Source organism: Sturnus vulgaris, chromosome 11 (genome assembly GCF_052056855.1).
Source record: "Sturnus vulgaris isolate bStuVul1 chromosome 11, bStuVul1.hap1, whole genome shotgun sequence".
NCBI classification, from domain to species: Eukaryota; Metazoa; Chordata; class Aves; order Passeriformes; family Sturnidae; genus Sturnus; species Sturnus vulgaris.
The window spans coordinates 14,259,714-14,280,978 of NC_142253.1; the positions used below are offsets into that span (position 1 = coordinate 14,259,714).

The following is a 21,265-nucleotide window of genomic DNA, read 5'->3' on the forward strand; positions in this document are numbered from 1 at the left end:
ACAGACAGTAGGCACTGCAGGCAGTACAGGCAGTGTAGGCAGTACAGGCACTGCAGGTACAGCAGGCAGTATAGACAGGCAGTACAGCCTCTGGCAGTGCAATTAATCAGCAGGCAGGGCTGTCACAGGTGCATGCCCTATCTGGTGGCAATAGACGTGTTTCCTCATTTCATCCGTGGGTGCTGCCAAAAGAAGATGTTTCTCCACTGAGCAGGTTGCCAGACCAGCCTGAAGTCCTTTGGCAGCTCCTCGGCCAGGCAGCCCAGGACAGCAGAGCAGGTAGGATACGGCTTCTGCCTATACCTCTGTCCCCTCACTGATCCCATCACCTCCTCTTCATTTGGGACTGGCAGAGGGCATAGTAGAGAGGGGCTGTCCAAGACCCCTTGCCCAAATCAAAGCATTGCACTACTCTTAAGAGGGACTGGGGTGATGGCATTTCATGTCTAGGGGGATAGCACTGCATGTTTGGGGCTGTCATTGCATTGTTTAGCCTCTTGCATGTCCCTGGGGCCACAAAGCTGGGCAAGTCTTGGAGACACATTTCTGTGGATTGGGGGTTCCTTGTGAATCAAGGTGGGGACCAGAAGGCTCCTCAACTCTCCAGCAGGCTCTTGTCCCTTTTCCAGCTCTTCTGACTCACGTTTGCTCTGCAAGCAGCTGAGCCCACCCTGTGCTCCCCCTCGGCTCTGTGTCATTGGGCTCTTTCCACTTTGGGGTCTCTCAAGGGCTAAAGGGTGCTGAGAGGCTCTTCCACACACCCTGAATACAGGGACAAGATTGAGACAGTTCGTGGGCAAAGGTCCCATGCCCTCCTCTAGCCCAGCTGTAGGCTGAAGGCATAGGGAAATCAAGGCACAGGCCACTGGACTTTCCTGGAAGGGCAGCTTGGCATCTCTCACCTCTCCCTCTGCTGTCTCCAAGGATTTTTCTGGTGGATTAAGGCTGCCCTGACCCTGCGGCAGGTGGGGGGTGCAGTCATGGCTTCGATGAGCCCAGCTTCTTCGTCGAAGCAGCCAGACATCAGGGTAAAGAAACTGAAAGAGGAAGAGGAGGAAGACACCTGGAGCTCCACCTTGGCAAAGCTGAAAAGTGCCCCCACGGAGAGACCTCCTGCCACAATTGACAGGCAGTGCCCCTTGAGTACAGCACATGGTGCCCGGGTGAGAGCAGGGCTGAGGTACTCAGGGGATAGGGATGGGAGCCTGTGGATGGGAGGCTTGGAGGAGTCTCCGAGCAACACCTGCCCTGTTGACAGAGGGTCAGCCCCAATTTTCCTTGCAGATGCCCCCTGTGTTCCCACTGGGACATTTCTGCATCCTCTCCTTCCTCAAACGCCCTCAGGTTCCAGCCCAAGCCATGTCACTCACTACAGGTCTATGAGGATTATGACTGCACCCTGAACCAGACCAATATCAGTGCCAACAACAACAAGTTCTTCATCATTCAGCTCCTTGAGTGTAATGGTACCTACAGTGTCTGGAGCCGCTGGGGCCGTGTGGTGAGTCAACTCTGGTACTGCTCATTTCCCATGCCTCAGCTGTCTCCACCCTGCCTTTGGAACCCCAAAAACTGAGGGTGAACCTGGTGGTCCCTGGTCCCAAAGCAAGTGCCCAAGTGTCCTTCTAGAGCACTTTAATGGGGGGGCTTCAAGGACTTATCCCCACCCAACATAGTCAGACTTTCTGGGGCCTGTGACAACTGTCCCTGCAGTGAACGTGAGTTTGACAGCCCAGCAAGAAGTCCTGGGGTGTCTTCCAGAGCTGGTGTCTCAGCACATTCCTGCTCACTGCCCCACAGCCCTGCTATCACAGCCCCCCTTGTTCCTGCTGGCTTCCATCAGCATGAGGCTGGTGGAGTTGGGAAGCAGGGGAGGTGCTGACCACTGCTGTCCACTGCCAGGGAGAGGTGGGCCAGTCCACGCCCGAACTCTTTCTCCACCTGGAAGCTGCCAAGAAGGAATTTGAGAAGAAGTTTCGAGGGAAGACCAAGAACAGCTGGGCAACAAGGGAGAACTTCATTGCCCAGCCAGGGAAGTACACACTCATTGAGGTGGAGCGGGAGGTGGGCCTCACCTCGGCAGGAGGTGGAGGCTGTCCTCAGGGTGAGTACTCCAGGCACCCAGGTTGTCACCATGGTGGGATGGTCCTCATCACACTCCTGGCCCACTGAACACCAGGTCATCCAAGAGGGTCAGAAGGATGTGATGGGTTTTGAGGGAGATCTGGGGGCTTGCTGCAACAGCTTGCAGGCAGAGATTCGAGGCTAATGGGTTAAAAGGGAGTGGGAGGGCATTCTGAATGAGAAACATGGCCTTCTGGGTGGCCATGGAAAATGGAGGCAGCACCTGCCCATTGCTCTGCTGCCCCAGGACCAGGCTCTCCTCACAGAGGCAGGCTGCCCTGGTGCTCTGCTGTCATAGCCTCTTGCAGGCTGGCAGCTGATGTGGGGTGTCTGCAGGTGGATGCTGTGGATGGAGACAAGATCTGCAAGCAGCAGGTGCTGCCCTGCATCTTTGGCAGAGCCACACAGACCATGAATATCAGTAGGAGGTGATGGGTTGATGGGTGGCATAGGCTGGGCTTGGTAGTCCAGGTGGGGAGGTTCACAAGCAGAGGTGCTGATGAATTTTAGAGCATCCCCTCTGATATCCTGGCACCTGATGAGACTCTGGACGCCCCATGCTGCGTGCCCACACTTGCCCATGGTAATACTGGAGGTTCTGGGAGCTAGCTTTGGGGTGAGTGGACAGGTTCACCTTGTCCTCCACTGTAGATGTGAAGATGCCTCTGGGGAAGCTGAGCAAGCAGCAGCTTGTGAGGGGCTTTGAGGCCCTGGAAGAGCTGGAGGCAGCACTGAAGGAGCAGCCCCCTCAGGCCACTCGCCTGGAGGAACTCTCCTCACGCTTCTACACCATCGTCCCACACAACTTTGGACGGGCACGACCACCCACCATCAACTCCCCTGACCTGCTGCGTGCCGAGAAGGACATGCTGCTGGTGAGATGTCAGAGCACATAGTGTGTGACATCCCTTCCTGGTGGGGCAGGAGCTGCTGGCAGGAGGCTGGGCTTGCCCTGGTCCCCCAGCACAGTGCCCAGCACTGGTGGTGAGAATGTCCCTGCTCTGTTCCTACCAGGTGCTGGCCGACATTGAGCTGGCACAGAGCCTGCAGACACAGAAAATGAAGGAGGAGGAGGAGGAAGAGAAAGAAGTTGCCCATCCACTGGATCAGGATAAGTCCCTGGTCTACAGTCAGCTCTCCCTGATGGACCTGGCTGACTAAATCCAGCAGGAGAGCAGGGCTCAGAGCACTCCTCAACTCATGACTGAAGTGGATGCTCTTGAAGAGTGGATGCACTAAGTTTGGTAGGCCACAAGCCCTGGCAAGGTGAGGCAGAACTCTGAATGGGGAAGCAAAAGGTGTGCTTGGTGTGCTTTGTTTAAGATAAATAATGCAAGACCGTATGTGCCTATGCTAGTCTGTACAGGTCTGTGCAGAGCTCTGATTAAGTAATGTTACTTAGAATCACCGATTTTGTGATTGTGCAATTTTAGCTATATTTGAAAAGGTATATATATTGGTATTAAAATCAATAAATCGGCTTCATGCTTGCATCAAACGGGGATCTCGTCTCTTCATTTTGCAAGTGGGTTCTCCCATCTTTGTTGATCGCTGTCATCCGGCTTCCCGGGAATACCAGGTGCTGCTTGTGCCACAGCATGCCATAATGGGAAACAATTATGTCAGGCCTGCAGACAGCCCAAAGGTTCCTAGTGTCCCAGGGAGATCGTGGGCATTGCTGAGATGGCTGCGTGGAGTGACACAGCTTTTTTGCTTCCCCCTTGGCAGCTGATCCAAACCTATGTGACACAGACTGGGCACAAACTCCGCATCCTCAACACCTGGCAGGTGGCCCGGGATGGTGAGGTGAGGAGGAGTTTATTTTCCCCATGTCACCGTGGGGAAGCCATGGTTACACCCAGGGATTGCTTTAGGGCTTGTTCACCCAGAGGGGATTCATCCCAGCTGGCCAGGGCCCAACAGGCTCCCAGTCTCTGGCCCAACAGGCACTGGGGCTGGACTGGGGAGGTGGGTGGCAGTCCTCCACTCCTGGGCACGCGTGTGTCCCTCTGTGAACAGCCCTTAGCTCTGCATCTCTCCAGGATGAGCGTTTCAAGGCCCATGAGCTGCTGGAGCACCGGCGCCTGCTTTGGCATGGCACCAACGTGGCGGTGGTGGCGGCCATCCTGAAGAGTGGGCTGCGCATCATGCCCCACTCAGGCGGGCGTGTGGGCAAGGGCATCTACTTCGCCTCTGAGAACAGCAAATCAGCCAGCTATGGTGAGGGTCCTGGGATGGACTGTGCTGCTTGTGATCCCCACAGGGTCTGTGTCAGCCTGGCTGCCTTTGTGTGCTCCTTGCCAGGCAGCTGTGGGCTTGCCAAGCCCCTTCCCTGCCATGGCAATTGGTCCCTATGTCCCAGTGTGGCCTGGGCACAACCAGATGGGAATACCAGGGATGTTGCAATCATTGCCATCCGTTTCTCCCATGGCAATGGGCAGATCATCTGACAATGTTGGCATCATGTTCCTGATGGAGGTGGCCCTGGGAAAGCCCTACTTCATCACCCGAGATGACTCCATGCTGTGTCAGCCTCCTGCTAGCTATGACAACGTCCTGGCCTGTGGCCAGACAGAGCCAGATGAGCTGGGGGTAGGAGGGGTGTGGCAGCTATGGGGCTGTGGTGGGCTCAGGGCGGCACAGGAGAGAGTCCAGATCTCAGGTTTGATGTGGTGGTGGGGTATCTTCTGGCCCAGATCCTGCACAGGATGTGGAGGTGGTGCTTGATGGCAAGAAAGTGCTGGTGTGCCAGGGCAAGCCCATCCCCATGTCTGCCTACAAGGACTCCTACTTCAGCCAGAGCGAGTACCTCATCTACCAGGAAAGCCAGTGCCGGATCCGCTACCTTGTCCAGCTCTGCTTCTGAGGGTGCCTGGGAGCACCACGGCCCTGGACCAGCACCAGGTGGTGACACCCATCAGCCCAGAGCACAGAGTCTGGCTTCTCCATGCACCCCCACCTGGGGCTTAGTAAGGGACAGGCTGTCATGTGGACTGAGTTTGCTTAGGACCCAACAAAAGATATGTAACACACAAAATCGTGCCATCTTCAGTTGCTTCAACACAACTTTGTTAGTGTCAGAAAATGACGGAGTGGGGCTGGCTGGAGGGCAAGGTGGTGTCAGGGTCACACCATGTCCAGGTACTGCTTGGCAAAGCGGGCAGTACAGGCAGTACAGACAGTACAGACAATACAGGCAGTACAGGCAGTACAGACAGACAGGCAGTACCGGCAATGCAGACAGTACAGACAGTATAGACAATACAGGCAGTACACACAGTACAGACAGACAGGCATTGCCGGCAATGCAGGCAGTACAGGCAGTCCTGGCCGTGCAGGCAGTACAGACAGTACAGGCTGTACAGGAAGTACAGGCAGTACTGGCCGTGCAGGCAGTATAGACAGGCAGTACAGCCTCTGGCAGTGCAATTAATCAGCAGGCAGGACTGTCACAGGGTGCATGCGCGACCCGGAGGCATTACAGCTGTTTCCGCATGTTATCCGTGGTTGCTGCCGAAGGAAAAAGTTTCTCCTCTGGGCAGGCTGCCCAACAAGCCTGAAGTCCCTTGTCAGCTCCTCGGCCAGGCAGCCGGAGCAGGTAGGACACGGTTTCTGCCTGTGCCCCTGTCCCCTCACTGCTCCAAGTCACACCCTCTTCATTTGGGAGTGGCAGAGGGCATAGTAGAGAGGAATTGTCCGAGCCCCCCGCCCAAATCAAAGCAATTCACTGCTCTTGAGAGGGACTGGAGTGATGGCATTTCATGTCTAGGGGGATAGCACTGCATGTTTGGGGCTGTCATTGCATTGTTTAGCCTCTTGCATGTCCCTGGGGCCACAGAGCTGGGCAAGTCTTGGAAAAACACTCCTGTGGATTGGGGGTTCCTTGTGAATCAAGGTGGGGACAAGAAGGCTCCCCAACTCTCCAGCAGGCTCTTGTCCCTTTTCCAGCTCTTCTGACTCACGTTTGCTCTGCAAGCAGCTGAGCCCACCCTGTGCTCCCCCTCGGCTCTGTGTCATTGGGCTCTTTCCACTTTGGGGTCTCTCAAGGGCTAAAGGGTGCTGAGAGGCTCTTCCACACACCCTGAATACAGGGACAAGATTGAGACAGTTCGTGGGCAAAGGTCCCATGCCCTCCTCCAGCCCAGCTGTAGGCTGAAGGCATAGGGAAATTAAGGCACAGGCCACTGGAGTTTCCTGGAAGGGCAGCTTGGCATCTCTCACCTCTCCCTCTGCTGTCTCCAAGGATTTTTCTGGTGGATTCAGGCTGCCCTGACCCTGCGGCAGGTGGGGGGCGCAGTCATGGCTTCCAAACGCCAAGCTTCTTCGTCGAAGCAGCCAGACATCAGGGTAAAGAAACTGAAAGAGGAAGAGGAGGAAGACACCTGGAGTTCCACCTTGGCAACGCTGAAAAGTGCTCCCAAGGAGAGACCTCCTGCCACAATTGATGGGCAGTGCCCCTTGAGTACAGCACATGGTGCCCGGGTGAGAGCAGGGCTGAGGTACTCAGGGGATAGGGATGGGAGCCTGTGGATGGGAGGCTTGGAGGAGTCTCCGAGCAACACCTGCCCTGTTGACAGAGGGTCAGCCCCAATTTTCCTTGCAGATGCCCCCTGTGTTCCCACTGGGACATTTCTGCATCCTCTCCTTCCTCAAACGCCCTCAGGTTCCAGCCCAAGCCATGTCACTCACTACAGGTCTATGAGGACTATGACTGCACCCTGAACCAGACCAATATCAGTGCCAACAACAACAAGTTCTTCATCATTCAGCTCCTTGAGTGTAATGGTACCTACAGTGTCTGGAGCCGCTGGGGCCGTGTGGTGAGTCAACTCTGGTACTGCTCATTTCCCACACCTCAGCTGTCCCCACCCTGCCTTTGGAACCCCAAAAACTGAGGGTGAACCTGGTGGTCCCTGGTCCCAAAGCAAGTGCCCAAGTGTCCTTCTAGAGCACTTTAATGGGGGGGCTTCAAGGACTTATCCCCACCCAACATAGTCAGTCTATCTGGGGCACGTGGCACCTGTCCCTGCAGTGAACGTGAGTTTGACAGCCCAGCAAGAAGTCCTGGGGTGTCTTCCAGAGCTGGTGTCTCAGCACATTCCTGCTCACTGCCCCACAGCCCTGCTATCACAGCCCCCCTTGTTCCTGCTGGCTTCCATCAGCATGAGGCTGGTGGAGTTGGGAAGCAGGGGAGGTGCTGACCACTGCTGTCCACTGCCAGGGAGAGGTGGGCCAGTCCAAGATCATGACCTGTGCCTCCCTGGAAGCTGCCAAGAAGGAATTTGAGAAGAAGTTTCGAGAGAAGACCAAGAACAGCTGGGCAACAAGGGAGAACTTCATTGCCCAGCCAGGGAAGTACACACTCATTGAGGTGGAACCAGGGGCTGGGCACGAGTTGGAGGTTGCCCTCAAGGTGAGAACTCTGAGCCCTCAGTTTGTCACCATGGTGGGATGGTCCTCATCACACTCCTGGCCCACTGAACACCAGGTCATCCAAGAGGGTCAGAAGGATGTGATGGGTTTTGAGGGAGATCTGGGGGCTTGCTGCAACAGCTTGCAGGCAGAGATTCGAGGCTAATGGGTTAAAAGGGAGTGGGAGGGCATTCTGAATGAGAAACATGGCCTTCTGGGTGGCCATGGAAAATGGAGGCAGCACCTGCCCATTGCTCTGCTGCCCCAGGACCAGGCTCTCCTCACAGAGGCAGGCTGCCCTGGTGCTCTGCTGTCATAGCCTCTTGCAGGCTGGCAGCTGATGTGGGGTGTCTGCAGGTGGATGCTGTGGATGGAGACAAGATCTGCAAGCAGCAGGTGCTGCCCTGCACCTTGGACCCAGCCACACAGGACCTGGTGTCCCTCATCTTCAGCAGTGACATGTTCCGGGATGCTATGCAGACCATGAATATCGGTAGGACGTGATGGGTTGATGAGTGGCACCTGGAGGTGCAGATGGAGAGGTTCACAAGCAGAGGTGCTGGTGAATTTTAGAGCATCCCCTCTGATATCCTGGCACCTGATGAGACTATGGGCACCCCATGCTGCGTGCCCACACTTGCCCATGGTAATACTGGAGGTTCTGGGAGCTAGCTTTGGGGTGAGTGGTGTGGTTGAGTTCACCTTGTTCTCCACTGTAGATGTGAAGAAGATGCCTCTGGGGAAGCTGAGCAAGCAGCAGATTGCAAGGGGCTTTGAGGCCCTGGAAGAGCTGGAGGCAGCACTGAAGGAGCAGCCCCCTCAGGCCACTCGCCTGGAGGAACTCTCCTCACGCTTCTACACCATCGTCCCACACAACTTTGGACGGGCACGACCACCCACCATCAACTCCCCTGACCTGCTGCGTGCCAAGAAGGACATGCTGCTGGTGAGATGTCAGAGCACATAGTGTGTGACATCCCTTCCTGTGGGGCAGGAGCTGCTGGCAGGAGGCTGGGCTTGCCCTGGTCCCCCAGCACAGTGCCCAGCACTGTTGATGAGAATGTCCCTGCTCTGTTCCTACCAGGTGCTGGCCGACATTGAGCTGGCACAGAGCCTGCAGACACAGAAAATGAAGGAGGAGGAGGAGGAAGAGAAAGAAGTTGCCCATCCACTGGATCAGGATTACGCCCTTCTCTGCTGCCAGCTCTCCCTGCTGGACCCAGCTTCCCGGGAATACCAGGTGCTGCTTGTGCCACAGCATGCCATAATGGGAAACAATTATGTCAGGCCTGCAGACAGCCCAAAGGTTCCTAGTGTCCCAGGGAGATCGTGGGCATTGCTGAGATGGCTGCGTGGAGTGACACAGCTTTTTTGCTTCCCCCTTGGCAGCTGATCCAAACCTATGTGACACAGACTGGGCACAAACTCCGCATCCTCAACATCTGGCAGGTGGCCCGGGATGGTGAGGTGAGGAGGAGTTTATTTTTCCCCATGTCACCGTGGGGAAGCCATGGTTACACCCAGGGATTGCTTTAGGGCTTGTTCACCCAGAGGGGATTCATCCCAGCTGGCCAGGGCCCAACAGGCTCCCAGTCTCTGGCCCAACAGGCACTGGGGCTGGACTGGGGAGGTGGGTGGCAGTCCTCCACTCCTGGGCGCGCGTGTGTCCCTCTGTGAACAGCCCTTAGCTCTGCATCTCTCCAGGATGAGCGTTTCAAGGCCCATGAGCTGCTGGAGCACCGGCGCCTGCTTTGGCATGGCACCAACGTGGCGGTGGTGGCGGCCATCCTGAAGAGTGGGCTGCGCATCATGCCCCACTCAGGCGGGCGTGTGGGCAAGGGCATCTACTTCGCCTCTGAGAACAGCAAATCAGCCAGCTATGGTGAGGGTCCTGGGATGGACTGTGCTGCTTGTGATCCCCACAGGGTCTGTGTCAGCCTGGCTGCCTTTGTGTGCTCCTTGCCAGGCAGCTGTGGGCTTGCCAAGCCCCTTCCCTGCCATGGCAATTGGTCCCTATGTCCCAGAGTGGCTTGGGGCACAACCAGATGAGAATAATAATAATCATTGCCATCCGTTTCTCCCATGGCAGTGGGGAGAACATCTGACAATGTTGGCATCATGTTCCTGACGGAGGTGGCCCTGGGCAAGCCCTACCGCATCACCCGTGATGACCCCACACTGTGTCAGCCTCCTGCTGGCTATGACAGTGTCCTGGCCTGTGGCCGGACAGAGCCAGGTGAGCTGGGGGCAGGAGGGGTGTGGCAGCTGTGGGGCTGTGGTGGGCTCAGGGCGGCACAGGAGAGAGTCCAGATCTCAGGTTTAATGTGGTGGTGGGGTATCTTCTGGCCCAGATCCTGCACAGGATGTGGAGGTGGTGCTGGATGGCAAGAAAGTGCTGGTGTGCCAGGGCAAGCCCATCCCCATGTCTGCCTACAAGGACTCCTACTTCAGCCAGAGCGAGTACCTCATCTACCAGGAAAGCCAGTGCCGGATCCGCTACCTTGTCCAGCTCTGCTTCTGAGGGTGCCTGGGAGCACCACGGCCCTGGACCAGCACCAGGTGGTGACACCCATCAGCCCAGAGCACAGAGTCTGGCTTCTCCATGCACCCCCACCTGGGGCTTAGTAAGGGACAGGCTGTCATGGGGACTCAGCTTGCTTTACTGTGAATAAAAGCACTGTGCCTTGCACCAAGCAGTGCTCCCGCTTTTTTTCCTAGCAAGGCTGGCATGCTATAAGGAAGAATGTCAGTGGGTCCCTGAATGGATGGCACAGGTGGCTTTGGAGGGGCTGAAGCCTTCAGATAAAAGCTGTTGTCTTTGAGAGCCAGCTGCTGTTATTACCTTAGCATGGCACATGGCTCACGGGCACTCTGTGGCATCAGAGCTACAGAGGATGAACAAGATCTGGTGCCCTGCCTGGGCATAGTGGAATCAGTCCATCCTGAGGGCAAGTGCCTGTCCTCCCTTTAGTGCCATGCCTCATGCCATGCCTGCTGTCCTACCCCAGCCTGACACCCATGCCAAGCCCTTCTCTGTGTTCATGTGTGCCCCTTGAGCACATGTCTGGGTGCTCAGGCTACCAGGGAAGGGCAACTCCCAGCTGTGTTATCCTGATGCCCCATGATCATCCATCTGCCAGCGGAGATGATTTGCTGCAGACCTGCCTGTAGCTCTGTCCCTTGAGCCCCAGGGACCTGAGCTGTTCCTGTGGAAGGACCATGCCTGGTGCAGTGGGTGGCCATTCTAGGGGAGCACAGAGCTCCTTCCTGCGCCCCTGCCGGCTGCTAGGACCCAGCAGCTGTCCCTGTGGGACTGCCACGGGTGCAGGCAGTGCAGGCAGCGCCGGGAGTGACAGCTGGTGCCATCCGCAGCTGGCGGGCTGCAGGCAAACAGGATGACGAGTGGGTGACGGGAGCAGGGAAGGGGGAGCACACAGGGCCGGCAGCCCCGGTTCTGCTGCGGGAGCAACACCAGCAAGCGGGACCCCAGTGAGGAGAGGAGCATCACCCATCTCCGCAGGAGCAAAGGTGCGCTGAATCCCACCCACCCTGGGGTCCCTTGTGGCCAGAGCAAGAAGGTTGGGACAGGCAAGTTGTACTGTCTCTCCTCAGGATATATTGGTGCTATTGGAGAGGGGGGACGGGGTGTCAGGCTGGCATGGGTGCCCAGAGGACCTCGCAATGCTATCCCTGGATAGGTTGGGGACAGCCTGGGTGCCAGGTCTGGGAGGGCCAGGGTGCTATGACTTCACTGGCTACCTCTCCCTCCTCCAGCATCTTGGAAGTGTGCTGTTTGTCTCTGTGTTTCTCTGTGGCTCTTCTTCATTTTGGTTCTTTCCCTTCATGCCAGGCTCCTGATCTCCACAGGCAAGGAGAAGGTAGCAGCCATGGTTGTGGTAGGGTTACCCTCTCTGGGATACAGGAGAAGAGCCCTTGCTGCCCAGGCACCAGAGCTGCTGGCTTAGCCCTGGAGGGGGATGCCGAGCCAGACGGGGTCAAACACGACGGACAGCCTAGAGCTGCTCTCCGCCCCCGAGCACTCCATTGCCCATGAAGTGGTGGGCCTTTTCTGCATGATCCTGCTCACTCTCACGGCCCTGGTGGCAAACATCGTGGTGATGGTCATCATCCTCAAAACGCCCCTTTTCAGGAAGTTCATCTTTGTCTGCCACCTCTGTGTGGTCAATCTCCTCTCAGCCATTTTCCTCATGCCCCTGGGGATCATCTCCAGCTCTTCCTGTTTCAACTGGGTGATCTACAGCATTGCTGAGTGCAAGGCCGTGATATTCCTGAATATCTGCTTCATCTGTGCCTCCATTCTCACCATCTCTATCATCAGTGTGGAGCGGTACTACTACATTGTCCATCCATTGAGGTATGAGGTCAAGATGACCATCAGGCTGGCAGTGGCTGGAGTGATTTTCATTTGGGTCAAGTCTGTTCTCATCACTGTCTTGGCACTAGTGGCGTGGCCTCATGGCAATGGGGCCACCAGCGCCAGCCGCTGCACAGTCTACTGGAGCCCTGGGGCTCATAAGAAGGTTTTTGTGATCCTCTTCAGCATCACCTGCTTTATTCTGCCCACCATCATTATCCTTGCTGTCTACTCCAGCATCTACCGCGTGGCCCGGACTGCGTCCCTGCAGCAGGCACCTGTGCCGGCACAGGCAGTTGCACCTAGGCACCGATGTGACTCCATCGCCAGCCAAGTGACCATCCTCACTGCCAGGATCCTGATGCTGCCCAGGCTGATCCCAGATCGCCTTTTGGGAAGCAACAAGGCCATCCTCACCTTGGTCCTCATTGTGGGACAGTTCTTGTGCTGCTGGCTGCCTTTCTTTGCTTTCCACTTGCACTCCTCTGTCACTGTTGGCACTGTGGTTGGTGGGCACGGGGAGATGGTGGTCACCTGGATTGCCTACTCCTCCTTTGCTGTTAATCCCTTCTTCTATGGGCTGCTGAACCGCCAAATCCGTGAGGAGCTGGCCCGGCTCCGGCGCAGCTGTCTTAACCATCCTCTGGGTCAGGAGCTCTGTCTTTCCATCTCAGAGGCTTCTGTTCAGGAAAACTTCTTGCAGTTCCTCCAGAGAGCAACTTACACACTGGAGACCCACACCAGCTGCATCAGCCCCAGCCCCAGGAACAGGCTGGACCAGACTACAAGAGGCTTCCCCACCCCAGGTCAAGTTTCTGAAGAGAGCAGCTGAGAAGAAGCCTCTGTTCCACTGTGCTGGGCAGGAGACCTGCCAGAGACCCATTGGACTTGCTTGGACCCAATCTCTTGGATTTTGGAGTCCTTGTTCAGGTTTTGCCTCTTCTCTGAGCTTATGGTGGAAGATGGTTTCTCTGCTGGGAGAAGGTAGCAGATCTGGGGAAGTCACATCTCTCTTCTGCAGGCTGGAATTGTCTCTGGCTCCACCAGCACAGCCCAGTTCCAGGAATGGGCTCTCCTCAGGGGGCTCCTGCGCAGGGGCAGGGGATGGGACACCTCCATCTCCATTGCCCTGGTTTGAGCTCTCCTGGCCAGTGGGGAAGAGCATATGTCCCATGCACCCTATCCAGGAGCAATGTTCCAGCTAATGCCACTAACACCAGTAACACCAGGGCCCTGAGCTCCCTGCTGAGCCTGGATGGCAAACATGGAGACCTCCGTCTTGGCTTTTTAACCCAAAACTAATGTCTGTGTGGAGGAGATCCTGCTCCCTGTGACACTGATCAGGGGAACACACCCACAGGGCTGGATCTGGCTGTGTCACTGTTTGTCCTGCTGCCATGGTAGCATGCAATGCCTGTGGCCATGCCTGTGGCCATGCCTGGCTGTGCCCTCTGTCCCCCTCAGCTGGCAGTGATCAGTCCCCTGGGGGGGAACTGGCTGTCTGGGGGTCCATGCTGGGCTGTTTATGGACAGATGGGCTGCCCAGTTTGAAGCCTGGTCAGCAGTGCCACATGTGAGCCAACTTGGGCTGCTGGCCAAGGGCATGCTGGGTTGGACATGGTGAGACAGCGTGGTGGGGGGTGGCCGTGTGGGGTGCTCCAGGGCAGCAGCAGCCAGAGGGGATCAGGAGCTTCTGTTCCCCTTCAAGGGAAGGGCTTGGGGACACTCCTATGGGGTCTTCACTGCTAGGAAGGGGACTGGACCCTTTTGGGTAATGCTGCAGGGGTACATCACCCTCACCCCGCCCACAAAGGTCCCAGGGCTGGTGTTGGCATGGTGGGTTGGAGATGTCCCTACTCCAGTAGTAACTGCAGGCTTGAGGGAAAACTGCCCTATGGCCTCTCTAACTGCCCTGTGGCAGGGAGGGGCTCCAGGAAGATTCCCAGAGAGATGGGGCTGAAGGCCAGCTTCCCCTCCTAGACACAGGGATGCCCTTCCAGCCACCACCCAAGTACCTAGGAGCTGAGGCCACCCCTGCTCTGTGGGAAGTCTCCACCCAGGGTGGGAAATATTATTATTATTGTTGTAATTTTCTTGTAAATTTTATCTTTTTATTAAACCATTGATAAGTTACAAAGGAGGAAAAAATATAGACTCATATATATACAGCATTTCCAAGCCAGCAGGGACTGGCTCTTGGATGGGGTTCTGGGAGGCAATTCCCCTGGGGTGGCCCAGGCAGGGCCCCCCATCAGAGCCAGTGGAAGGGGGACTCCTGGAGAGGCCAGGCAGTCCTCCTCCAGTGGGACCTGGCTTTTGCGTGCCAGATGGAGTGTGGGCATGAGCAGGATGACAGGGGAGGCAGGGTGAGGAGCAGGAAGCAGAGGTCCCACACCAGCACAGGGCATTGGGAAAAGGGACCCTAGGCCTGCAGGGGCATTTCCTGCACCCAATACCAGGACACATGGTCTCTGTGCAGAAAATCAGGGAGGGGGCCACAGTGCTGCTGGGATGGGCAGCAGGCAGTGAAACAGCCCTTTCTTCCAGCAGGCATTACCACCAGGAAGACCCTTCCCTGGGATGGGGGATATGGGGCACCTGGCAGAGGCTGAGGTCAGGGTGGGTGGTGAGAAGGTGTCCCTGCTACTGAGTAGCACCCTGGACGCCCTGGCCCACCCACCAGTGGGGCTCAGTAGGGTGAGAACTTCTGCCGATCAGCTTTCTTGGTGCCGTTGGCTGCTGAGATCTTGGTCGTGTAGGTGGTGGTGCCACCATTGGGACCTGCTACGGAGGATGGGGACAGTGCCAGGAATGACACTGGTTTCATGCCGATGAAGTTGGAGAGGGAGATGGCATAGGGGGTGCCCAGGAGGGCTGGGGGGGCTGGGGCAACAGTGGGAAGTGCTGCACCAGAGCCTGGGGCGAGGGGCTGGGAGAAGCCCATGCCGAGGTCCATGGAGCCAGGGCCTGGGGGCACCTGGGAGGTAGATTTAGCAGTCTCTAAGCTGGGAAAGCAAGAGAGAAAGATGATCGTGAGTACCATGGTGACAGACTGGTTCTCCCAGCACAACCATAGGGTGCAGGAACTGAGCACCCCATCCCTTCTGGCACATGTATCCCACTGAACAGGATTAAAAAGCAGGGGCTCAAATCTGATGGGTCTTGGCTTCTGCACCTTCCACCTCAGGATCTCAAAGCACCACTCAGATCATCCTTCCTGAGGATGCTGTGGTAGGGGGTATCCTCCAAAAGCTACTTTGGGGTGCTGGAGAAGAGCCACCCTCACTAGCATCCAGCAGGCTGACACCTACCAGGCTGTGATGAGGTACTGAGCCAGGCTGATGCTGACAGGGGTCCCTGTGATGGTCACGTGCCGCTCACTGGAGCCCTCAGTCTGGTTACCAATCTTGATGTGGGCACCCGACATCTGCCTGATCTCGCTGATCTTGCTGCCGTGCCGGCCGATGATGCAGCCAATGAGCTGAAAGGGCAGGGATGGGGTGAGCCAGGAGCAGCCAGAGCAGCCTTGCCAAGCAGGGGCTCACCCGGACACCCCCTACACCTCAGAGGTGAAACTGTGCAAGGCACTGGGAGGGCAGGACACCACTTTCTTTGGGCAGACCCTGCTTTTTGGTCTCATTCAAGACCCTCTTGCTGGCATTGTGCCACATGCTATGGCCTTTCCTTGGCATTGGCCAAAATCTTGCCCCCTCTCCTGTGTTTCAGTTTTCCCTTTCTTCTGCCTCAGCTACTCCCTCCTGATTCTAAGCTCTGGCAGAGCCTCCACTGCGTGGGTCAGTGGTTGCCTCTGCAAAGTGCTTCTGGGATGGTACACGTGGGTGGGGACAAGCTGTGGTCTCCCTCACCATTCCCAGACCAATACATACGTCATTGGGCACCAGGAACTCCTGGGAGCTGCTCTGGGAGCTGGCATCCAGGCCTGGAGAGAGAGACAGGGGTGTCAGCAATGAAGGGGCAGGTCTCCCATAGCTCTGTGCCCCTACCCCAGCCCCATACTAGGATAGTGAGTGGTCCTGGACACAAACCTGAAGGATTGCTGGGGAGAGGAAGGGAGGACAGGACATAGAGATAAATCATAATTTGGTGCTGGTGCTCTCTCACTGCAGGATTGGAGAGCACTGGTGGGTGCAGTGACCCCAGGAAAACAATTACAAGGCTGTGCTGGAGGGGCAGGTAGACATGCTGGGCGGGCTGGGACTGGAAAGAGGAGGGAAGCCCTTTCATCAGGGTCAGGTACCAGGGTGGATCAGGAGGAGTACACCCAGCCTTGGGGGAGCATGGAAGATGCTCACCTGGCATCATGGTGGGTGCATGGCCCAGGGGGCCAAAGGGAAGTGCATGCCCTGACAGCTGCTGCAGCTTCGTCACCTGCCCAGACAGTGTGAAGAGGAGGAAGGTGGTGTTAGGGGTGATGGCAGAGGTCAGCTGTGCCCCAGTGCCTCCCAAGACAGGCATTCCCAGCAGCACGCATCCTGGTGGGCACAAACCCCATTGCCACAGGGACAGACTCACCTCTGCAGGAGAGACCCCGCTGTACTGGCCCTGCATGGAGAAGCCCTGGGAAGAGAAAACAGGGGCATTAATGGGGAGCCAGGTGGGGACCAATGTCTCAGGTCACTCCCCGCTGGGGAAGAGAGACTACCCTGAGCCCACCAGAGTTGCCCCTTGCTGGCAGAGGCTGCCCTCCTGGCCACTTCATTCCCTCAGAGATGCTGTGGCCTCTTACCTGATTTGCAGAGAGCAGGATGGTGCCCAGGGAGAGACCAGGGTGGTAGGGTATGGTGGCCCCCTTCGGAGGCGACTGGAGACAGAAGGAAGGAGGTGGAGGAGGTGAGAGATGAAGCTGAATGCCCCTGTAGCCCCAAGGACCCTCTGCCCCTTATGCCCCCAGCAAGCTGGGCACAGCCCCCAGAACTACAAAGGCAGGGTGTGCTCCTATGGGTTTCCACACAGGGAGGCCCTGGCGTTTGGGTCCAGACGGGCATGGGAAGCCTTGGGGAGGGAGAGGTGGGTAGCAGATTCCCCCTGGGCTGGGCATGGGGCTTGGCAGGTACCTCCAGGATGACAGCGCAGATCTGCCTCACGCACTGGATGATGGTGTCTGGCACCCCTGAGACAGTGACAGCCCGTTCAGTGGAGTTGGGCAGCAAGTCACCAGCCACCTGCACCTGTGCTCCCGTGCTCTGCAGGAAGCAAAGAGAGATGCTGGCATTACCCAACCACTCCCTGCCAGGGCTCAGCACCTCACACCTCCCCTGTCCCCCTCCTGGGCCCCCAGGGAGCATTACAGGACCTACAGGGTGATGATCCCTCTCCTGCATCACCTCTCCCAGCACCTGCAGGACTGTGGCAGCCCCCACACCCAGGGCTCTGTGCCCCCAGGGTGAAAAGGGGATCCCACGTCCAAGCTACCCTCAGCCTCACCTCCCGGATCTCCCGGATCTTAGTTCCTGCCTTGCCGATGAGGGAACCGCACTGGCTGGCAGGGATGACGAGGCGCAGGGTCACGGGTGCTCTGCTTGCTGATACCCCATCGCCCCCTGCTCCCAGGTCCTGTGAGGGATGTGGGATGAAGCGTCAGACTCCCCAGGATCCCGCAGGTGTGGGGGAATCTGGGGGGATTTAGGAGGGCTGTCTACCTCCTCCAGCTTGAAGGCGATCATGGAGACAGCACGGAAGACGGCATCGGTGGAGCCGGTGATCGTGGTGATGCGCTCGGGGCAGGACCCTTCCGAGATAGTGATGCGTGCACTGCTCTGGGGACAGTGTCACACCCCGTTAGGGATGTCACAAGCCCTGTGCTTCATGACTTCCCCCAGAGATAGCCTCATAGGGGGGATTAATGCCTTCGAGCCTGAGCCTTGCCCCTCCCACCTCCCCATGGCAGCCTTCCCTGGGGTGCTGCTTTGTTTTCCCTGGTTCCACCTGGGATTTAGGGGGTCAGGCACAAGGGAGCCACCAGAAACACGCATGACAGGCAGCAGGACCTGGCAGCCCACCAGCATGCCCTTACCTGCTCTCGTATCCTCTTAACAGTCTCTCCTTTCTGCAGGTAAAGGAACAGGGTGGGTGGTCAGGTCCAGGGGAGCCAAGTGCTGGCAACACACAGGACCCCAAATCTTACCTTGCCAATGATGCTGCCGATCTCCTGCAAGGGCATAGAAAAGTGGCACTGTAAGGAGGTGGCTCTCTGCCTCCCACATCCCTCCTGTGCCCCCAGCCTGGCAACAGACATACCCTGTCCCTGGGACACTGGGTGACTTAACTAGTGACACTAGGGCATGGGAATGTACCCCTCCCTAGCTTAGGATGGGGAAAGAAATCCTTCTGGGAATGCTATTCCCAGAGGAGACTGGGAGCAGGGGAAGAAAACAGGGCATGGTGAGGTGCTGGAGCTCCAGCACGGCCCCTCACCCCAGGCATCGCTGACCCCCCAGTGGCACTGAGCCCCCTGCCATTACCTTGCCGTGCATGAGCATGCGCAGGGTCAGGGTGATGCTGAGCTCCGTCTCCTCGGGACTGCCACCCACGCCACTGGCTCTGTCTGGCGATGCCATGGCGGGAGGGCGAGATGAGCCTGTGGGACATGGTGGTCTTCAGAAAGGGAGGATGCCCCAGCTAAACCCCCACCCCCAGATCTGCAGCTTGAATATCCTGTGGCTGGGAAATGGGGAAACTGGGGCAGAGGCAGCACTGTGCCCTCTTCTGGCAGGTGAGGCTCCATGGGCACCCCACGGGCACACTTCACCCTTAGAAGGGACCCCTTGTTATGTGTCTGCTGAGCTGCCTTCAGCCTGTCCCACACAAAACCAGGAACTGGATGGATACAGGAGGAGAAGGCAAGGTGTGTGGAGGGTTCCTGTGGGATAGGGTTCTGTTTGCAGACGCTTGCTAGAGTGGGGAGAGCAGAGGTGGCCTGGGTGGTCTCATAGGCTACGCAAGCCACCTTCTTTCTCCTCCTCTCTTCCCCGTGCCCACGCACAAAGCCCCAGGGACACTGAGGCAAGCTCCCTGATGGGGACCACCGCAACCAAACGACAGCTTGATGCCTGCTGACTGGTGCCGCTGCACCATGTCCCCACCCAGAGCACCCCAGGGCCCCCCGGACCTTGTGCCCGGGTGGCCGTGGGCGGCCAGGGCCCCTGGGAGGAGGACAATTACTGTGTGTCCAGGCCCGGGTGGGCGGCTGCGGCACCGCTGGCTCCCGGCAAGCTGGGCGATGCCAAGCAGCTTTGAAACAAAGCACCCGTGTTGAGGCTGGGGCCGCGTCCGCGGGCATGGCGGGAGGGGGGGCCGGCTATTTTAGGTGCTGGCAGGACTCGTCACCGCTACAGCACATCTCCTGCATCAGGGTAACGAGGGGGGGGGGGAGGCTCACCCCCTAAGTGCTATGCCTCGCACCCCCGGGGTGGTTTGAACGTCTCCACCCTCCTGTTACCGCGGGCTGGAGAAAGGTGGAGAGAATAAGAGGGGGAATATTCCCGCTCCTGGTGCAGGGGAGCCTGAAGTGGGTCGGAAGGGAAGGGATGCACCCTGCTATAAGCCCTGCCCGCGGTATCCGGAGATGTGTGGGGTGCCGGCAGGGACGCGCAGCCGGCCAGGGTCCCCAGTCCCCCTGGGGATGAATGGCAGCAGGAATCCGCCAGGGACAAAAGACCCCGCCGGGGGAAAAAGGACGAGGCTGGCGGTGGGACGGGGAAACGCAGCAGGGCCACGGGTGTCCCCCCACTGCCACAGACAGCATGTGGGGGGTTCTGCGGGCAGGGGGGTGTTCTTCCCCAGGTGAGCCAGGCCGGCAGGAAAGCCGAAGGCCCCGGTGATGGGCAGAGGCCACCTGCCATGGCTGGCATTGGGACAGCCACCGAGCTGGGCACCGCCCGTCCTTCGGGGCACCTTCGGGTGACAAAGGGAGGGGGGACGACAGGAAGCCCCCACCCCGTCCCTGGGGAAATCTCTCTCTTCTCGCCCTCCCGGCCGCCCCAAGCCCCCTGGTCCCCGCGGGAGTGGGGCCTGGCGGGTACCTTTCCGTGCGCCTCGTCCCTCCACCGCCGGCCGCCCCTCTCAGTGCCACATTGTCCCCGGCGGCGCCCAGTGACACCCGGGGCAGGAACAATGAGCCGCTTGACAGGCCAGGGCCAAGCTGGCAGCCTCGGCCCCCACCCCGGTCCACGCCGGGGCCCCCCTCGCTCTTCCCCTCTCCCACATCCCTCCCTCCGGGATCCTATTACAGCGGATAAGAGACACTAAAAGGAACAATGCACCCTGGGTAAGGCCATCTGCCACCGCTGGGGACATTCCTAGCCCCCCCCGGCCCCCCTCCCTTTGGCTCACACATCGCCCCTCTTTGTAATTGCGTGGTTTTTTTCCTGGAAGCCGATCAGCTGGCAAGGCTCGAGGGCTCAAGGACACCGGAGCGGGCAGGGATGGGGCAGCTGGCACCCCAAGGCCGCTGGCACCCCGGGCTGCTGCTGCGAGGTGGTGCCTGGAGGGGCAGGAGGCACCCCTGTATGGGGGGGAGATCGGGATAGCAACAAGGGACCAGAGCCATCTGCGGGGGTCAGGGATGCTCCAGACAGGGGTCCTGCCAGAATGCCAGAGCAGAGACCAGCTCCTGCACCCTTGGCACTGCCCTGTGTCCCCCACATGGGCATCCTGCCCTCACAGAAAAGTGACCCCCCCCACTACCTCCCCCACTAAATCCTCCTGGGCCCTGGCGTAAGCAGCTAAAGCCCAGGCAAGCTTGGGGAAGGGGGGGGCACTGGGGGGACACCCTGCTGCCAGCTCCATCTGTGCCCCCGAGTGCCCGTGCAGCGGCACCAAAGGCAGAGGAGGCAGGTGGTAGGCAAGGGTCTTGTCCCCCACCCCCCACCCCCAAGTCTCTCAGGCCTCCCTGCCCGCCCCCTCATCTGTTCAGGGCAGCCACTCGCTGGGTAAATCGCCCTCCACCTCCCCAGGGTGCTGGGTGGATGTTGCCGTGGGCAGGAGCCTCCCAGGGCTGGCAGTTCCCTTTTAAGCCCCTGTGGATTACCCTAGACTCGGGTGCATGCCAGGAGGGGTAGGAGGAGGAAGAGGAGGATGAAGAGTAGGCTGGCCAGCTGGGGACATGGATGTCACTACCTTGGAGACCTACCTGTTCCTGAACATAGCCCCAGGGCTCCCTGCGCACCCTCGGAGGCTCATGGGGGTTCTGTCAGAAGTGATGGGTGGGCTCCAGTGAGGCTGGCACCCATCCACAATCCCCAAATGAACCATCCCTCAGTGGCTGCATCTTCCCTGTTGTCACCCCCCCAAACCTGTGTGGGACAGCAGCCATGGAGGTGGGAAAGGTAAAAA

General features: G+C 58.3%; 4 protein-coding genes across 6 annotated transcripts; 3 read left to right on the forward strand and 1 right to left on the reverse strand.

The window, feature by feature from the left end:
* Window positions 1-2,309: 2,309 nt before the first annotated feature.
* Window positions 2,310-4,990, forward strand: LOC148222494 (protein mono-ADP-ribosyltransferase PARP3-like). Its single transcript, XM_088171769.1, has 8 exons — window positions 2,310-2,321; window positions 2,461-2,552; window positions 2,753-2,999; window positions 3,139-3,280; window positions 3,839-3,930; window positions 4,167-4,344; window positions 4,433-4,716; window positions 4,832-4,990. The coding sequence occupies exons 1-8, from the start codon at window positions 2,310-2,312 to the stop codon at window positions 4,988-4,990; spliced, it is 1,206 nt and encodes a 401-aa protein (XP_088027895.1).
* A 593-nt stretch (window positions 4,991-5,583) lies between these two features.
* Window positions 5,584-11,515, forward strand: LOC148222495 (protein mono-ADP-ribosyltransferase PARP3-like). Of its 2 annotated transcripts, XM_088171188.1 has the most exons (12): window positions 5,584-5,722; window positions 6,368-6,606; window positions 6,819-6,944; window positions 7,346-7,537; window positions 7,894-8,029; window positions 8,256-8,482; window positions 8,621-8,776; window positions 8,926-9,003; window positions 9,241-9,418; window positions 9,626-9,772; window positions 9,888-10,095; window positions 11,387-11,515. In XM_088171188.1, exons 2-11 carry the CDS (start codon window positions 6,424-6,426, stop codon window positions 10,055-10,057), a joined length of 1,593 nt encoding a protein of 530 aa, XP_088027314.1. In that variant the 5' UTR covers window positions 5,584-5,722; window positions 6,368-6,423; the 3' UTR covers window positions 10,058-10,095; window positions 11,387-11,515. The 2 variants fall into 2 exon arrangements, with proteins under 2 accessions (XP_088027314.1, XP_088027313.1); XM_088171187.1 differs by lacking the exon at window positions 11,387-11,515 and having other exon boundaries at window positions 9,888-10,225.
* On the forward strand, window positions 11,491-14,048 carry LOC106849181 (putative G protein-coupled receptor). The gene has a single exon (XM_088171191.1). It carries the CDS (start codon window positions 11,514-11,516, stop codon window positions 12,741-12,743), a length of 1,230 nt encoding a protein of 409 aa, XP_088027317.1. The 5' UTR covers window positions 11,491-11,513; the 3' UTR covers window positions 12,744-14,048.
* On the reverse strand, window positions 14,001-20,046 carry PCBP4 (poly(rC) binding protein 4). 2 transcript variants are annotated; one of them, XM_014869624.2, is made up of 13 exons: window positions 19,954-20,046; window positions 18,394-18,509; window positions 18,057-18,080; window positions 17,946-17,978; window positions 17,572-17,688; window positions 17,357-17,485; window positions 16,987-17,115; window positions 16,659-16,733; window positions 16,445-16,489; window positions 16,225-16,300; window positions 15,799-15,851; window positions 15,223-15,392; window positions 14,001-14,916 (listed from the first exon to the last, which is right to left on the reverse strand). In XM_014869624.2, the coding sequence occupies exons 2-13, from the start codon at window positions 18,487-18,489 to the stop codon at window positions 14,601-14,603; spliced, it is 1,263 nt and encodes a 420-aa protein (XP_014725110.1). In that variant the 5' UTR covers window positions 18,490-18,509; window positions 19,954-20,046; the 3' UTR covers window positions 14,001-14,600. The 2 variants fall into 2 exon arrangements, with proteins under 2 accessions (XP_014725110.1, XP_088027315.1); XM_088171189.1 differs by lacking the exon at window positions 19,954-20,046 and having other exon boundaries at window positions 18,394-18,566.
* Between the last annotated feature and the right edge of the window lie 1,219 nt (window positions 20,047-21,265).

What these genes read in the sequence shown, in the direction of transcription:
- LOC106849181 (XM_088171191.1), top strand. Translation starts at nt 11,514, where the DNA reads ATGCCGAGCCAGACGGGGTCAAACACGACGGACAGCCTAGAGCTGCTC.
- PCBP4 (XM_014869624.2), bottom strand. Translation starts at nt 18,489, where the DNA reads ATGGCATCGCCAGACAGAGCCAGTGGCGTGGGTGGCAGTCCCGAGGAG. An exon ending in TCGGCAGCATCATTGGCAAG is followed by an intron (nt 17,979 to 18,056) that starts GTAAGATTTGGG and finishes CTTTACCTGCAG; the next exon opens with AAAGGAGAGACTGTTAAGAG. An exon ending in AGTTCCTGGTGCCCAATGAC is followed by an intron (nt 15,393 to 15,798) that starts GTATGTATTGGT and finishes CTGCCCTTTCAG; the next exon opens with CTCATTGGCTGCATCATCGG.
- LOC148222495 (XM_088171188.1), top strand. Translation starts at nt 6,424, where the DNA reads ATGGCTTCCAAACGCCAAGCTTCTTCGTCGAAGCAGCCAGACATCAGG. An exon ending in TATGCAGACCATGAATATCG is followed by an intron (nt 8,030 to 8,255) that starts GTAGGACGTGAT and finishes TCTCCACTGTAG; the next exon opens with ATGTGAAGAAGATGCCTCTG. An exon ending in CCAAGAAGGACATGCTGCTG is followed by an intron (nt 8,483 to 8,620) that starts GTGAGATGTCAG and finishes TGTTCCTACCAG; the next exon opens with GTGCTGGCCGACATTGAGCT.
- LOC148222494 (XM_088171769.1), top strand. An exon ending in CCGAGAAGGACATGCTGCTG is followed by an intron (nt 3,000 to 3,138) that starts GTGAGATGTCAG and finishes TGTTCCTACCAG; the next exon opens with GTGCTGGCCGACATTGAGCT. An exon ending in CAGCAAATCAGCCAGCTATG is followed by an intron (nt 4,345 to 4,432) that starts GTGAGGGTCCTG and finishes CTTGCCAGGCAG; the next exon opens with CTGTGGGCTTGCCAAGCCCC.